This window comes from Phoenix dactylifera, unplaced genomic scaffold (assembly GCF_009389715.1).
Source record: "Phoenix dactylifera cultivar Barhee BC4 unplaced genomic scaffold, palm_55x_up_171113_PBpolish2nd_filt_p 000767F, whole genome shotgun sequence".
Taxonomy (NCBI): Eukaryota; Viridiplantae; Streptophyta; class Magnoliopsida; order Arecales; family Arecaceae; genus Phoenix; species Phoenix dactylifera.
Window position 1 is genome coordinate 190,643 of NW_024068138.1, and position 17,918 is coordinate 208,560.

General features: G+C 40.5%; 2 protein-coding genes across 8 annotated transcripts; one reads left to right on the forward strand and one right to left on the reverse strand.

Annotated features, from left to right (window-relative positions):
- Nucleotides 1–216: 216 nt before the first annotated feature.
- Nucleotides 217–5,988, forward strand: LOC103697636 (light-harvesting complex-like protein OHP2, chloroplastic). Its single transcript, XM_008779542.4, has 2 exons — nucleotides 217–698; nucleotides 5,612–5,988. The coding sequence occupies exons 1-2, from the start codon at nucleotides 295–297 to the stop codon at nucleotides 5,724–5,726; spliced, it is 519 nt and encodes a 172-aa protein (XP_008777764.1). The 5' UTR covers nucleotides 217–294; the 3' UTR covers nucleotides 5,727–5,988.
- Nucleotides 5,989–8,495: 2,507 nt separating this feature from the next.
- Nucleotides 8,496–12,921, reverse strand: LOC103697638 (putative pentatricopeptide repeat-containing protein At5g09950). 7 transcript variants are annotated; one of them, XM_026801315.2, is made up of 4 exons: nucleotides 9,449–12,921; nucleotides 9,160–9,308; nucleotides 8,948–9,019; nucleotides 8,496–8,856 (listed from the first exon to the last, which is right to left on the reverse strand). In XM_026801315.2, the coding sequence occupies exon 1, from the start codon at nucleotides 12,909–12,911 to the stop codon at nucleotides 9,690–9,692; it is 3,222 nt and encodes a 1,073-aa protein (XP_026657116.2). In that variant the 5' UTR covers nucleotides 12,912–12,921; the 3' UTR covers nucleotides 8,496–8,856; nucleotides 8,948–9,019; nucleotides 9,160–9,308; nucleotides 9,449–9,689. The 7 variants fall into 7 exon arrangements, with proteins under 7 accessions (XP_026657116.2, XP_026657115.2, XP_026657114.2 ...); XM_026801314.2 differs by having other exon boundaries at nucleotides 8,496–8,897; nucleotides 9,001–9,068; XM_026801313.2 differs by having other exon boundaries at nucleotides 8,496–9,019.
- Between the last annotated feature and the right edge of the window lie 4,997 nt (nucleotides 12,922–17,918).

Genomic DNA, 17,918 nt, shown 5'->3' on the forward strand with positions numbered 1-17,918 from the left:
CTGGAACTGGAGGTTGGATTACGGGTTAGTCTGGTCCGGAACCTGCGTTCGCATCATTTTTTGTCCTTTTTAATGCAGGGGGTTGAGTTAAAACTAAATAGCAAAGCAGTCAGCAGTCCTGAACCGGACATTTTAACCCAATTCCCAGCGCTCTCCGTGGAAAACTTGGTCGTATCTTATCCACACCTACCGGATTTAAGCCCTGTTCTTTTCTTTTCTTTTTCTTTTTTCCACCACTCTTCTTCCTAAAGAGAAGCCAGAAGAAGAAACGGAGAAGAACCAGAGGAAGAAGACATGTCTGTAGCTCCTTCCATCCCTTCCATAAAGATCAAAATCTCTCGTCCTCCTCATCCATGTAGGTTCTCTTTTAAACCATCCACCATTATTAGGAGCTCTAATGGTGAGGGCCCTATGAGGAGACCTGCAGCTCCTTCTCTATCCCGTTCTCCTCCTCCTCCGCCCTCTCTTTCTGCTCCTCCATCCCTCTCTCCTACTCCTTCCATGAAACCAGCCACCCCATCTCAGTCTCCTCCCAAGCCGGCGGAAGCGGCAGTGCCGACGAAGGAGGTGGTGACTCTAGAGTACCAGAGGAAGGTGGCCAAGGAGCTGCAGGAGTATTTTAAGCAGAAGAAGCTGGAGGAGGCAGTTCAGGGCCCTTTCTTTGGCTTCATGGGCAAAAATGAGATCATAAATGGCAGGTAATTGGGTGCTTGATTTGAAACCAAATGAATTGCATAGAAAAAGGACTACTTTTTATGACTTAAGAGTGTTTGCTTTTGAGTTCTTTTTTGTGCTTTCTATTCTGTCAGAACACTGGGATCTGATGGCAGGTTATGGGATGTTCGCCTATCTTTTTTTCCCCTCTGTTTTTCTTTTTATTTAAAGTGTTAGAAAATATTGGTATTAATCATGCTCTGATACCAATATTAGAAATTGATAATGGAATCATTTTCTACGCAAATAAATATTTCTAACATTAATCGTCATACCAATGTTAGAAATATAATAATAAATCAACATCAGGTATGCATATAAATATTGCAGCGGAAATTTGCATACCTTCCAAGTTCAGAAATTTGATCTTTCAAGGTTGTTTCATGTGTTCCAAATTTTGAATCTCCACAGCTTGATCTACCAAAGTATCTACTCAGTGATGGAACATACTTCGAGAGCAACGTCCATAGTTTCCACAACCTGAATGCTTTAACAGAGAGAACACAACTAAGAAGAAAAATCTCCCTAAGATATTTCTTCTTTTTGATGCTGATCACCAAGGGGTCTAACAGCTAGGGAGAAAAGGCTTGTATTTTTTTGTGCGCTCTTGCTAGGGAGGAGGAGGGAGCCTTTTATAGGCCCCTCCATGAGGTAGGGGGAGCGCCCACAGAGGGTGCTCCCTCTCCTACCCTCATAATGAAGGAGAGGAATAGAGAGGGAGAGTGCTGATCGCTCCATCTCCCCTTTCTCCTCTGTTTTCAAGGGAGGGTAGCGCCGGGCGCTCCCCCTTTTCCTCTCCCTCTGTTCGGGTGTTCCCTCTTCCCTGTTAGAGGAAGGCGAGGGGAAGGGAGCCCCTCTCCTCTCTTTCGTTCCATCTCCCCCTGTTCGGGAAGATGAGGGGGAAGCGCCCACTGAGGGCGCTCCCTCTCCCTTGATGTCTTTGCTTCTGGCAGGTAATCGATGGTATTCCACGTATTCGACTCTGTCTCGCGCTATATGCTCAGTTGCTGCTGAGTCTATAGTTCACATAGGAAAGGAGTTAGCAACCATAGCATAACTTGTTACATAAACACAATAAGGGTAGTTTGGGGATACCTTATTTGGCTTAGTGCACTCACGAGTAAAGTGGCCTTTCCTTTCTGCAATTGTAGCAGAACATCTTGAACTTATCCTTCCTTCCAGCGAGTTTACCTCTCTTGCGCTTGATGGTCATAGCTTTCTTAGTAGCTGATCCACTAACTGTCCTTTGGCAGGGGTCAAAGTTCCTGCGCTTTGGCGTAAATGCCCTACACGAACTTGACTCAGCCACATACACGGAACTGTTGGGCCTAATAGCCTCTAAGCGCTTAACTTTTAGTTCCAAATGACGTGCCACATTATCAAAAGTCTTGATGTTCTTATTGTGCGTCATGTTTTGGCTCATTGTCTCCCAAGAACTCGGCAGTGAACGAATCACCGCTTGAACCTGCCGCTCGTCAGTGAGATTGTTTCCAGCTGTTTTGAGCTCGCGGATCATTGAAGACATAACTCGAAGATGTTGCTTCATCGAATGACCATAGCGCATCTTATACGAGTCAAACTTCATGGTTAATCCACGCAGTCTGGTAGCAGAAGTTCCACCAAACTTTATCTTCAATGCGTTCCACATTGCCTGAGTCATGAGATACTCTTCAAACTCACCAATCAGATCTTGACCATGCTGCTTAACATTGTAAAGCGTGCACGACGATCTTTCTTGAGCTACTTCTCATAGGTATCTAGGTCTCTCTTGTGCTGTTCGGTATTTCCTATTTCGGGCTTAGGTAACGAATTTGTCAATATTTCCAAGACCTCTTGTTCATCAAAGACATACTGGATTTGTAACAACCCAGGACCTCACCCAAAATGGCTAGCCGGAAGGTATTGTTTGGGTTTCTTGATCCTATATAAGTATTCAAGATCTATCCAGCGAATAACCGATATGAGATTAAACACACGTCCGCACGAGTCCTCACATACTCCCCCCGTTCAAGCCCTGACGTCCTCGTCAGGCTAAGGATTCAAATCTATTCAAATCTAATCACAAACACCACGATCAGTCTATAGTCAACCCCAATGGATCCGTGCTGCAGTGTCCCTTAGTCCACATAAGTTATGAGTCGAGTCCACTCTGATACCATTTGTAACAATCCAGAACCTCACCCAAAATGGCTAGCCGGAAGGTATTGTTTGGGTTCCTTGATCCTGTATAAGTACCTAAGATTTACCCAGCGAATAACCGATGTGGGATTCCATATATCATAATTATCCCCGTTCAACTTCTCTCCCTTATTCAGATCAGTAATAATAGATTTCGAAGCCATTGCACTTAAAATTTTTTTGCACATAATGGGATATTACACACATGTCTAAATATTTTGCCGCGTCCATCTAGGTAAAGTAAAATAATTTTGACACATCGCTAGATCGAAAAATCGTTAAGCTTCATAATCATTTCCAGCGCCACAATGTTCAATCATTAATACAATAACCTAATTTTTGCACAAAATAATGTATGGAAGGAAAAATAAAATTTTCAACTCTACCATACTCCCACTTTCTAAAATAGATGTCCCTATCGAGAATTTACCATCAATGGCCTGCCTGTTGGGCCAGAACTAACAGCGACAGTTGTTACTGGGGCCATTTTGGGCCAGCCACTGAAAGTAACAGTTCTTACTGGGGCCATTAATAGGACTACCTTCATCCTAGGTCCTAGTAGCCTTTTGGGCCAGTTACTGAAAGTAATAGTTTTTACTGGGGCCATCACAGCCTTTTGGACCAGTTACTCAAAGCAACAGTTCTTACTAGGGCTACCAGACTGGCTCTCCTCTAAATCAATACTAGTTTCTTGAATCACTGTGTTGGGTCGAATAGCACAAGAAACTACCAGGAGTCTCCCTTATTGTACTACCTAATATTCCCTACAGCAAATCAGTTGGGTCAAATCGCACAAGGTACTAGCAGTAGCCTTCCTTATTGTGCTATCTCTAATATTTCCTACAGCAAAAGTTTACAACACGAAAACAACTTGAAATGGCTTTGATACCAATGTTAGAAAATAAGAAAATATTAGTATCAATCACTGATACCAATATTAGAAATTGATAATGAAATCATTTTCTATGCAAATAAATATTTTTAACATTAATCATCACATTACTCTGTTACCAATGTTAGAAATATAATAATAAATTAATATCAGGTATGTATATAAATATTGCAGCAGAAATTTGCATACCTTGCAAGTCCAGAAATTTGCATACCTTGCAAGTCCAGAAATTTAATCTTTCAAGGTTGTTTCGCATGTTCCAAATTTTGAATCTCCACAGCTTGATCTACCAAAGTATCCACTCGGTGACTCGGTGATGAAATGCACTTCGAGAGCAACGTCCACAGTTTCCACAACCTGAATGCTTAAACAGAGAGAACACAAAAAAGAAGAAAAATCTCCCTAAGAGATTAGGGAGATTTCTTCTTCTTGATGCTGATCACCAAGGGGTCTAACAGCTAGGGAGAAAAGGCTCGTATTTTTTTGTGTGCTCTTGCTAGGGAGGAGGAGGGAGCCTTTTATAGGCCCCTCCATGAGCTAGGGGGAGCACCCACAGAGGGTGCTCCCTCTCCTAGAAGCGCTTCCTCTCCTTCTTCCCTTGGTCCACGAAGCAGAGGAAGAGAGGGGGAGAGCGCTGATCGCTCCATCTCCCCTTTCTCCTCTGTTTTCAAGGGAGGGGAGCGCCCGGCGCTTCCTCTCCCTCTCTTCGGAGCAACAGCAGGGGGGGAACGCCCTTTGGCGTTCCCTCTTCCCTGTTAGAGGAAGGCGAGGAGAAGGGAGCCTGACGCTCCCTCTCCTCTCCCCTGTTCTGCGGAAGCCGAGGAAGAGGAGGGGGTGCCCGACGCTCCCTCTCCTCTCTTACGTTCCGTCTTCCCCTGTTCAGAATACGAGGGGGAAGCGCCCACTCCCTCTTACATAAAGAAACTGAGGGCTCGTTTGGTTCGCGGGAAAAGAAGGGGGGAAAGTGTGGTCAACGGGAAAGTAATGAGATGCCTCTTGTTTGGTTGGAGTTTTCAAAGGAGAGAGAAGGGAAAGTTGTATTCCCATGGGAATGTGATTCCCACATTTCATGGGAAAGTCTTTTCCATGAGAAACATGGGAAAGTTACTTTCCCATGAGGCGGGAATCACTCCATTTTTTCTTTTTCCCAAAAAGTCCCTTCAGCATTAAAGAAACATTAAAGAGGCATTAAAAACCTAATTTTTATTAAGGGCATAATAGGAATTATATATAACTTTCCTAGGAAAGTGGATGGCCAACCAAACATAAGCATCTTGGAAATTTGTCACTTTCCCATGGTCAACCAAACATGCCAAAAGTACTTTCCTAGGCATCCTCTTCCTAGGAATTTGTTTCCCAGGAATCATATTCCTAGGAAGGAAAATGCTTCCCGCGAACCAAACGAGCCCTGAGATTTTATGGTGATAGAAACTTGAAAGTAGGTTTGCTTTGCTTTCCTTTTTTTTTTTTAACGTAAATACATATTTGATTACTTATCTATACTTAATCTGAGCTTGCAGCAATTTATTAATGATTAGATGGGAAAACTTTTGCTTTTAAAATATTTATTTGGACCTACGTAATTGTTGATGGTATGGTGAGTCTATACAGCCATTTGGTGTCTTTTATCTGAACTTGGCCTTTAAGGCTTATAATTTTGTTGTTCAATGCAAGCCCAATGACTACAATTACAAAGGAAAAGAAGAAGATGCTAAATATCGTCATGCAAAGTTCTTAATTGGTTGTTGGACTGCGTCGATATTCTTCTCTGAATTCTAACAAGGAGAGAGATTTGCATATTTGAATATCTGTTTGATGATTGCACAGGTGGGCGATGTTTGGGTTTGCAGTTGGGTTGCTAACAGAGTATGCGACAGGCTCAGATTTTGTTCAACAGCTAAAGATCCTTCTCTCCAATTTTGGGATTGTGGACTTGGAATAGTACTTATTCAACATCAGATTATGCACAAGTTGAATCAGTCCAATTCAATCTGGCTTCCTTGATCATTTTGAATCTGATTGATTCGGTGAAATCCCTGTCAAATGAATTGCCTAGGCTACCATATTATTGCATTTTCGCTGTTCAGTTGAATTATAAGAACATAAAGTTACATTACTCTTTCTTTTGTTCATGCAAAGAAATCTTGTTTGTATCTATTAGCTTTTTAACTGCATCTAAATTTACAAAATTGAAGGTTTTTATACCTGCATTTGTCACGGGAAAGTTAGAAATACCCTTTCACTAAGATCACATGGCCTTAATAAATTATTATCAGATAGTTTCCTGTTTCATTAGATCTGTTGGCATTGAAAACTATCTATTGCCTTCATTGAAAAGCAAAGATCACATCGTGGATTGGAATACAAAGGTAAGGATGTTGAAGCTGTACTTTCCTGAGCATGATGCCAAGAAAAAAGGGCAGCCTTATACTTATAATTTTGTCACGTTACTAGATAGCAAAGACCATTGTACCAAAGAGGTTCCTGAGAAAACTTTTTATGTTAAAATTGTATGCAAAATTTTTCAGACAGGTGGAATGGAGTCCATATCGCCGATAACAGAGCCCCCAAACATGGCAGGGTCTGCTTTGTCCTCTTTCTTTTTTCCCAGTATTTTAGATAATGATGATGAACTGAAACTCTGACAGAAGAAATAAACTGTGAAGTGCTTTCTAAGAAGCATGTCCAGTGCTGTGCATATATGCTTTAGTAAAGCATATGGTGATGATCTTGCTTTAGTATTGTTGGTCTCGACGTTTTATCCAGAGGAGATTGAACTGTTGATGATTGTGATGAATATCTCTGTGTATTTCAACCAAAAGAAATGTTAAATGAAGATGGTACGCTGAAATGTGTTTGTTTCATCGAGAGGAGATCGTAATGAAGATGAACTTGCAAAAAAAAATCTACCACCGCCTGGTTGATGCACTTTACCTGGATGTAAGAGCAGCAATCTTTCTTAGCTGCTCTATTGTTTCCTTTGGAGTAGGAACTCCATAAACTGCAGAACCTTTTGGTTGCCCCAGAATTTTGTGTGTTACTTGGGTTCCAGAGCACCAATCCTTATTTCCTGCTATAGACTTTTACCTGAAGCGATTTTTCTACCAAGTGGATGCATCTTCCTTTGTCATAATATCATTGGCTGGAGGGCAGGGCATATAGCCCTAGACAACAAGCTAAGGCTGGGTAAAAAATCCACGTTCCTTCAATTTCAACAAATTTGTTAACTCTTCATTTTTATTAGATTTTAGAACCGAAGTAGAGATTTTAAAGGGGGTTCATCTATATAGCAACCAAAAGTGATGGTACAAACTCTATTAAAGTGATAGAACTTCTTGTGTTGGATTCAAGGATTGTTGCAGAACGTTCCATCTAACTAGCCTCAGGTTTCAGAAATGAACATGGATATAATAAATGGGGTTCACCTATATGGGAACAAAAAAGTAATGCTGTAAGTACTACTAAAGCAATAAACATTTTCATGTGGGAAGGAATGCTGCATCATAATTTCATTTAACCTGATGCATTTTCGCATGAATCGGCTCAAATCACATATCAGTATATGGGCATCTCTGCCACCAAATAAAACTGTGCAACACTCGTTTGTTTAGATGATCAACAAGTGAAAACTCCCTACATAATTCAACTTTTCAATTCCATTTACAGCTTCAGTGAACTTAAGTATTACTGAGAAATAAAGGTTAGTTTCGCTACAATTCTAGTTACCGCTAAGAAGAATAATTTTTGCGCAAGATCAGGGACTCTGTTCAATTTGAATGATTGAAGCAGCTCAGTCATCGGCTATAGGATAAAAAGATGGGCCTCCTATGTTATTAGCCTTACAAAGATCATAATTAAGCAACTCTCTTAACTTGCTATATAACAGAGAGAATCCAGGATCATGGAAGATGCAGGGTCCATCTCACTTTGAAACACGTTCTCTGCTGCCTATGTGAACCCGTTCAAGAATAACTGTTATTATATGCTAAATAAAAGTATGACCCTTTATATTTCTAACAACTGCCTCAAAGTAATCTACCAATTATATCTGATTTATCTCTGTAAAAGGTCTTCTGTTTTACTTTGGATCGTTATTAGATCTCTGATGCTATTCTTTCTCCTAAAGTTTAGCTCAATAAAACATTTTCATAATTGCCAATCTTGGTCCTCGATCCAGTTATTAGTAATTTAAGAGAGAAAAGAATTGCAAGTATATGAAATGTAACCTTTCAGAATATGGAACCAAAGAAGATATTCGACAGATGGAAGTCATGCATACGTAACTTGTATGCAGACTTAAACATGAAAAAGGATACAAGTACAAGATACATGAAAAACAAGAAACCCTAATTGACAATATCAAAAGCATGATGTGGTGCTACAATATTAAAAAACAGGCTGAAAAGAAAGGGGGAAGTGTAATTGTGACTTTGGATGTTTGAAGTGCACATTGTTTCATTGTTCATAGCCTATAAATCAGTTAGAAGTGAATAGCTATATCAGTGAAGAAACTAGAGGCATGAGCTCCCTCACAGTGATGTGTTATACTAGACATAGTCGATCACGTGTCCTACCTTAAGATGTCAGGCTTTTAGCACAACTAGCTGCTGTGATGTAAGTCGGTTTGAAAAAGAAAATTCCAACCATCTGATGATGACGAATATTCGTAATCAATAAAGGATAAAAATGTGCCAGCAAACTTGTTTCCACATATCAGAAATCAAGAAAGCAAATCATAAGAAAAATTAATCCAATCTGAATTAAGTACAGATATATGAAAACATGTTTGTTCCAAGTGTTGCTCCCCAAATGAGCTAACCTTGATGGAGAAGAACTTGGTTGTTGGCATCATTGTTGTCACAAGCATGAAAAAATTATACATATTTCGGCCGAAAAATAACACCCAGCAGATGCCAGTCAGAAAATTGATTAGGCCAAGTACAGGGAAAGGAGATACTGTGGGTATAGCAGATTTGACTACATAACTTGAGTAGAGAATGATGAAGTTCCAATCCAAGTGTATAGTTCCAAAACTGACGAAAAGGATCTCCTGCTGTTGACTGACATATGAACTGTGTGTAATTTGTTAGCAACGTAACAGCAAAATCGTGCACTGTCCCAACAGCACAAAGAGAAGAAATTTCACATATAAATCATTTATACCTTGCAACCATTGCTCCTATAACTAGGAAGTTAGAATAACTGCAGGTTGCTACCTTTTCGGCGGAGCTAATTCTGCATGAGGTCATCCACATTAATGCCACATATTATCATTTGTTGCTTACTGCATAAAATGATTTGTTTCACAGCTGAAATGAGCCTGAGCTCAGGATAATAAACCATCACATGACATGCATATTATTCAGAAAGTTTACCAGAATCATTCAATTGAATATGTTATCTGAACTGAAGGTATTTGATCCATGCACGAAGGCTGGCATTTGGCATCTCCAGCTGTGCATTTATCTGTTTGCATCCTCTATTTTAAGCATGTTTCGCTGTCTTGACCACTGTCTTTGTAATCCTGTTGAAGAAATCTGTCTTTTTTAAGAATATAGAAGATATTTTCAAATTTTTATTATTTCACCTATCGCCAATGTTATACAGGACGGTTCCATATTTAAAACATGGTAAAATTAATTGGATATTAATGGGGTACTTAACTGGCAATATTTTCCATCAGCCATCTTCTGCTGCTTAACATTCAACTCTTTGATTCCAGACAGACTCTCTTTCTTGGTCTTGCGCCAATCAGATGCACCTGCTTAATATTTCCTCAAACAGCTTAATGCACCCTCAAAACTCAGTTTTTCAATCTGTGTATCCGCATTACTTTTTAAATCTATTTGGAAGACCCGGCAAAAGAATTCCTAGGAGCTTGTACTTAAGAAAATAGTAGGCCCCGTCACCAGTAATCCCCACATGAACATTTCCCATCCTCAAAATGATGGAATCTATTAGAATCACGTAGAACTATCTGTCGTCCAACAATCTTAGAAATATATCTAAATGCTGAATGGCAATCCCCACAAACCCGAAGGTTCTTCATGATACGTATAGGTGCTCCTGAAGAGCGGGTAAGAACAAATGCCACAGCAAGTTTCTCACTATGATAGCTTAACAACTCTTCTTTGTTCTCCATGTCAAGGTCATATAAAGCAAACTCTGTCTGAGGAACATAACCTGCATCTCTCATCTTTTGATTCAGAACACATAGTTTGGCATAGATCTCTTCCGTGTTTGGGTGTGATCTGTCTCCAGCTACAAAAACATGAACTCCATCCCTTAAGGTGACCCAGCTGCAACCAGCTTCTTTCTTTACAGTTGTTCTTCGCATCGCAGCTCGTGTTCTTGTTACATCTTCCCATCTTCCTTTGGAGGCATAGAAATTCGAAGTAAGTACATAATTAACTGGATTTTGAGGTTCTAATTCCACAAGCATTTTTGATGCTAGTTTTGCTAACTCTGTCTTTGTATCATCTTTTGATCGACGACAAGCAACTAAAACTGTCCTCCATATGAGCACGCTAGGCCTCATTGGCATTTTTTTGATGAACCCTTCCACCTTATCAAGCTTACCTGCTCGGCCCAAAAGATCGATCGTACAAGAATAGTGCTCCATCCGTGGTACTAAACCATAGTCACTCATAGATTCGAAGTAGTTTAAACCTTCCTCCACTAACCCAGCATGACTACAGGCAGATAAAACCCCAACATAGGTGACATGATCTGGTCGTTGATTCCCGCATTGCATTTCTTCAAAGACCTCCAGAGCATTCTCACCAAGCCCATGTCGGGCATAAGCTGAAATCATTGAATTCCAAGAAAATTCATTTCTCAAACTCATGAACCTGAAGACCCTCGAGGCATAGTCTATTCTTCCACACTTGGAATACATATCAACAAGTGCACTCTCCACTACGACATCAGATACCAAATAACACCTAATTCCAAAGGCATGAATTTCCAACCCGCGCTCTAATGCTGCTACAGAGGCACATGCACTCAGAACTGTTGCCAGCGTGAAGCAGTCCATCTGCTGGCCACTATGAATCATGAACCAAACAAAATCCATGGCCTTTTGCAGAAGTCCATTTTGAACATATCCTGCAACCATAGAATTCCATGATACATCATCCCTCCTATCAGACATTTTAAAAAAGAGGCGCTCACAGTTATCGATCTCTCCAGACTTAGCATAACAAGATAGAAGGGCATTTTCCACAGCGCTGTCCTCTGACATCCCATGTTTCAGGACTAGAGCATGAACTTGCCTACCTAACTCAGGAACAGAAAGTGGAGATAAAACAGCAAAAATATTCACGAATGTCACTCTGTTTGGTTTCCACCCATTTCGCATCATATCTAAGAAAACCCCTATAGATTCCTGCAGAGATGCCTCAGAACTGGCTAATGCCCCAATCATGGAATTCCATGAAATCTGATCATAGCCAGGCATAGAATTAAAAACTCTCCAGCACTCAGTCAAAGAACCGCATTCTCCATACATGGCGAGAAGCGAATTTGAAACAGAAACATCCGAATCAAGTCCAAGTTTGATGCTATCACAATGGAGTTGCGCACCTGCACTAAAAAGTCGCAAGCTTGCACATGAACTCAAAGTACTGATTATTGCATAATTCGATGGCATGATACCATTACATAGCATCATTTGGAAGCTCATCAGAGCCTCTTCAAAATAACCATTCTGATCAAGACCGGAGATCATCGTACTCCATGAGACCCGATCTTTCATTCTCATGAGCTTGAAGACTCTACAAGCTTCATCAATGGCACCACATTTTGCATACATGTTAAGTAAGCCATTCCCAATCGCAACCTTAGAATCTATAAGTCCAGATCTAATCACAAGTCCATGGACCTCCCTCCCCTTTCTTCTCCCTTCTTCCGGTACTTGAAACTCAGCAAGTGCACTCGTCAGGACCACAAAAGAGTCATGATCTATGACAACTAAATCCCTTGTTTCTCTGAAAACATCCACTGCTTCTTCTCCAAGATTCTGCTTTACGAGTCCCACCATCAAGCCACTCAGAGATACAGCATTCCTCTCATCCATTTGCAAGAAGATCTTTTTAGCTCTATCAAGCAACCCAAATCTAGCAAATGCACTAACCAGAGCACTACCCACATAGAGATTGCTCAAACACCCGGACTTGGACACCCTTGCAAGCATTTGGTCAAGAAGGCACACACCACATGAGGAAGAGTACGTCACAGATATCAAGCTGCCATAGGTATACTCATTCGGTTTCGAATCAAACCCAGAACTTCCCATTTGCATATCTGAAAAGAGCTTAAAGGCAGCCATCGCATCCCCTTTTTGAGAGTGCACGGAAATGATGCAGTTCCAAGTTATGGAATTCTTGATTGGTACACTATCAAACACTTGCTGAGCATAGAATGCAGAATTCAAACAGCAACTTCCATACATGGATATCAGCGCATTGCACACCACAATATCCAATGAGCACTGGGTTTTAGAAACCAGCCCATGGATCTGGATTCCAAGACTTAGGCGATCGGGACCACAATCCTGGCATGCTCGGAGAACACTTCCAAAGGTGAACTGAGTGGGCTCAAAACCATTTGAAATCATTGACCAAAATATACAGCAAGCCTCATCGGGAAGCCCATGCTGCGTGTGCCCAGCAATTAAGCAAGTCCAAGAAACCGCATTCTTTTCCCGCATATCATCGAATATCTGATGAGCGGACGCCAGATTGCCTGCTTTAGCATAGAGGTTGATCAGATTGTTGGACAAAAACAAATCCCCTACAAACCCTTTCTTGATTAGCTCAAGGTGGAGGCTTGCGGCATCGTGAGGGTTACGAGAACCCTTGTAACGGCACACGACGTCGTCGTAAGCGGAATCGAGCTCCCGATTGGATTCTTGAGATGAGATTTCCGGGGCAACGAGGTTGGGGGATTGGCCGCGAGATCTTCTGTGCTCTGCTAACAGTTTCTCTAGTGGAATCGGAATTGGGAGTCGGGGTTTAGCGATTCTTGGCTCTTTGGGAAGGAGACGAGGAGAAGAGGAGAAATTCGAGTTTGAAGAGGTATGAAGGTGGAATCTAGTGGGAACAAATAGCGGGAAGCGGCGACTCATGATACGGAGATCTGCGAGTGGCGGTTTTTTTTTTTTTTTTTTTTTTAAAGCTATGCCCCTGCTCACGGGCCCAAAAACCTAACCGAGCAATGCAAGACTTGGCCCATGAGCCGGCCCATTTGCATCGACCAATCCCCAAATATGGGGAGGGAACAAGAGCACGGCTTCGGGATCTAGGCCTGCTTGGCTTAAACATCGGTCCTTGTAATAGAGAAATTGGTATTTACCTTCTCGACTCTCAAAAAGGATTTCTTCTTTATTTTTTCCTAGTGAGATTTCTTTCTTTTTTTTTAGTATAGTCTTACTCCTCAATAATAATAATGAGAATTTCTTCTAAAATGCTAGATTTTCATACAATTTTCAATTTGCTATACAATGTTGTACTTTGATAAGGAGAGAAACTATTTTGAATACAAACGTGGGAGGAATCCCTTCAAGTTACACCATTAGAGACTACCTTAAACATAGAGAACCCATCAAGTTTCATTTCATTTCCCACTAATTGATGCTAGCATGACGCTCGATGGATGGCGGATGGCCCAACACGATAAATTGGTCCAAATCGGGTTTATGTTTTGTGTGAAAGAAGGGTTAATCTTCCTTTATGCAAATTCATCATTGGATCATCCATTAGTTGCTTGATCTGTGCATGCAGATGAATAGTTGAGTTCTGAGCACTTTGAGATCTATACGGTGGGTGATCCACTAGCGTTTTTAGTCTGAAAAAAAAATACACACTTGAAAAATAAATAATAAAATCTTTTTAGCCTGAACGACGCACACCCAACCTACTTCTGCCACACGTTTGCATCCCCACACCTACCACTCTTCATAATACAATGTTGTAAGAATACTAGAAAAAGTCTATGTGATTAGAAAAAGTCTACTCGAGTCCATGTTTAGTTGTCCCATTTTTCCTTGCATGGACCAACTTTGCTGCATGGTCTTCAAAAATTATTTTAACATGCCACATCGTTTACATTTCCCCCTTCTCTATTTGAAAGTTCATGTTCTTTTTGGCTCGAGTTGGTCAAGCTCTTCCTGTTGGACAGGGTTTGTGTGTTTCGTACCAAAGAAGGATTTAGCTTCCTCCACACAAATTCACAATTAGATCGCACAATATCTACTTTGAGATCTATGCAGTTGCCAAAAAAAAATTGGTTGCTTTGAAATCTGTGCAGAATATAATCCAATAGCCTACATCGTGGAAGAAAAGCAATTGTTCATCGGCGGAAATGATGCAACCCGAACCCCTTCTTGTGGTGATCCAAAACTCCATCATGCTAAACTCAGCTCTCTCGTTTTTTCTTTTATTCATTTAATCTTATTTGTTTGTAGGTGGAGAGAGTCGACAAGAAACGCGTTCATGTTTATACACCGAGTCGTATGCTGTACGTTGGACGGCATGGGCTTGGACAATAAGATAAAGTCTACGGAATACGAATAAAACAGTCAAAACCGGTGGGCCGTCAACTATTTTTAATAGTTACTTATCTTATCTCCCTCTACAGGTTGCATTAACGTGTGGAAGTGATGATGTCAGATACGACATGTCCATGATAACGGTGTTTGATCATCGCGCCTATATATATCCATGCCCATACGTTGGCCTCCCCATCAACCTCACCTCTAACAATTAACCACACCTCCTTCCTCAGTCGTCACATTGTTCGGCTGTTTTTGAGCACTCACCGTATCTTCTTCCATTGAGATGGCGAGCTCCATCAAGCCCCGGACCCTGATTCTGGCCTACGTCTTTGCTGCGGTCCTCCTGCATCCATTAGTGTGTCAGGGCACGATGGCGAAGTCTGTTACAGAAGCCAGGAGCATCGATGGTGAGTATATATATTTGGCCATTTTTGAGGCAGAAGTTTTCTGTCGTTGCATGTGTTTGCGGTTAGCTAAATGGCTTATTTCTTTTGTCACCCTTCTTACGCAGGCAAGACGATCGATCAAGGTATAGCTTATGTGCTCATGCTTGTGGCCCTCGTTGTCACCTATCTTGTACATTGATACTCATCATGCCTCATGGAGGATATTCTGATCTACTGTATATTTTCCAGCGCCTGTTGCACTTTTTCTTCTCCTGTGAATGATAGGAGAAGTTTTTTACTGTTGTATTCCTCGCATATCTAATAAACGATTCATTGACAAGTATATTGTGAATGTCTTTTGCTCAAAAAGTATAAAAAAAAGAAAAGAAAAATATATATGTTGTAGACGTTGATTTCAAAGATAATAAGATCGAACTGATGCTCCTGAATGAACAAAAGACAGAAACAAATCCACTATCTGTTTTACGTCAAGCAATACATGGAGTAACTCCCGATATAGCAGTAAAAGCAAGACGTGTAGGTGGATCGACTCATCAAGTTCCTATTGAAATAGGATCTACACAAGGAAAAGCACTTGCCATTCGTTGGTTATTAGGGGCATCCCGAAAACGTCCGGGTCGAAATATGGCTTTCAAATTAAGTTCCGAATTAGTAGATGCTGCCAAAGGGAGTGTACACTAGGACCGGAGCAGAATATTTACCGCTACGCTATATGCAAATTAAGCTTATTCGTGTCGCAATAAACAATATTTAACGGGCACGTACATGATGCTTTTGTGCTGCTTGCAAGTAGAAGGAGACCAAATGTAAATAAAATCAGCTTTATTCATCTAATCTAGACCAAGCATTTACTTAGCCAAAGCATCAAAGTGCGTCTTTATGAATGGTTGTGCAGAATTTACCCTAGCAAAACTTTTATGGCTGGATAGATTTCGTCAAGATTTAGTCTTGGTGCTACACCTCACCCAAAAAAGGTAGACAGAAGGTAATTTTTAAGTTCCTTAGTCTTGTATAAGTACTAAAGATCTCCTCAGCAAATAACCGATGTGGGACTAAACACATGCCCGCACGGATCCTCACATACTCCACTCGTCCAAGCTCTGATGTCCTCGTCAGGAGTTCAAATTCATCTAAATCTAATTACAAGCACCACGATCGGCCCGTGTTCTGCCTCCGTGAACTCGTGCTGCAGTATCCTCCTAGTCCACATAGGCTATGAGCCGAATTTGCTCTGATATCATTTGTAATAATTCAGGACTTCACCCAAAAAGGCTAGCTAGAAAGTAAGTTTTGAGTTCCTTCGTCTATATAAGTATCCAAAATCTCCTCGGTAAATAATCAATATGAGACTAAATACATGCCCACACGGGTCCTCATATGCCTCTTTTTTATGTTATAGTGCTGATAATTTTTTACCGCAGGCTAGCATCTGGAAACTCCTTATCTGTTTATTGGAAAAAAAATTGCAGCAGGCTCCCATCTTTCTAACCGCGTGAGTGAAATACAGGTATCAGAAGGAGGTGCAAATCTGCATGCAATTTGAATCCCATGTAGATTATTTCGTATGCCCTCTAAATAGAAAATTTCTACTCCTAAGCGCAGTTGAAGACTTTTTGTCAAATATTTTGGATACAAATTCCATATGCTAGTTGGCATAGACACCTGAATCACATGCGGCTGAAATTTATGTGATAATTCTTGAAAAATCTATCTGGGTGCTGTACCCTTGCACAAATGAGGTGATTATTGCATCATCTTTCATTCATGTACATATTAACCAATGCTGCATTAATCCACCTAGGATGGATTCATTGGAGGTGATTGACGAGGGCCATACCTTAAAATAAAGCTTTACTCTAATGACAACTATTGAAGACGAGAGCTTATTAAGTTGGTAAATTAACTTGGGTGGCTGTATTGGAGATCGATTTCCTTTCTTTTTATCTTTTATTTCATTTTCCTCATTGCAAGGTTAATCCTCTGCGTACCTCACAAACTCAGACCGTCCACTTTTAGTTTGCTCTCTTTCCTCTTCTGAATTTACCCTCAACTCTTTTTTTGTGCTTAAATTTTCTTCATACATGCGCTCGACCTTATCACTCCTATAAACGTACCTTCCCCTAGTTATTTTTCACTTTTTTTTAATGATTTATCATGCGAACATTTTATATAGGGTGCATACTGTAACAACTAAAGATCTCACCCAAAAAAAGCTAGCCGACAAAAATTTTTTGGGTTTCTTAGTCCAATATAAGTACTCAAAATCTATGCCTATGCTCTATGGAGATACCAAGCAGGCTGATTAGCTTTTGAAAGAGAATGTTATAACTAATACTTGCATGCTTTGGTTTTTTCATGATCGTCTACAGATTTAATTCCGCAAAACCTACATTCATGCCTTCATATTAAAAAAAAAAAAGCATGATGCTTTAATTAATGGATTTATAGTTTCTGTTTGACAAAGTCGTGAATGGCACATGATTTCAGCCCATAATTGTGATGGCTGTTGTTAGGTTGGACCCGGCTAATCATGCATCCACAGAATTATTTGACTGATTTTTTGTCTGGTAGGAAAATCATTTGAAGGACCGGTCCTTCTGGCAGATGCAATGCCGGTTTCCTTACGTGATGTCCGGTCAAGGACGCCGTATTTAAAATTTGTATGCAGTTTAATTGACTCAATATGGACAATTAAATATCTTATCATACTACCAATCAAAAAATATATGAACCCTGTGTCACAAGTTTGTTTGTTTAGAAGGAGTGCGGCAAAGAGCATGGTATGAACTGAGAATATCATGTCCAAAACCCAATCTCAAAACTCTCCTAATTCCAGTAATCAAATGTCATAAACGTCTTCCTATTTAATTGATTTTTCGATCCGATTCCAATTTTAGTCATAAGCTAAATGCACTAGGGAATATAACTATTCCAATTCTAATTCTGGTCACGAGCCAAATTCACCCAAGACATATAGGAAGCATAACCCGCCGCGAACGTCGAATGTGGTGGAATCGTGCATGCAAAAAATTGGAACCATATGAAGCACGTTCAAAGTCCAATGCGCACCACGGAAAAGATGCGAATCAGTAGAAACTTTTGGCTTAGAGTATCCGGTCAACTTGGATGGATCAATGAATCTAAAATTAAGAATAATCTTGTTCCAAGGAAA

Coding starts and splice junctions, on each gene's coding strand:
- LOC103697636 (XM_008779542.4), top strand. CDS start 295: ATGTCTGTAGCTCCTTCCATCCCTTCCATAAAGATCAAAATCTCTCGT. Junction 699..5,611: donor AATGAGATCATAAATGGCAG/GTAATTGGGTGC, acceptor ATGATTGCACAG/GTGGGCGATGTTTGGGTTTG.
- LOC103697638 (XM_026801315.2), bottom strand. CDS start 12,911: ATGAGTCGCCGCTTCCCGCTATTTGTTCCCACTAGATTCCACCTTCAT.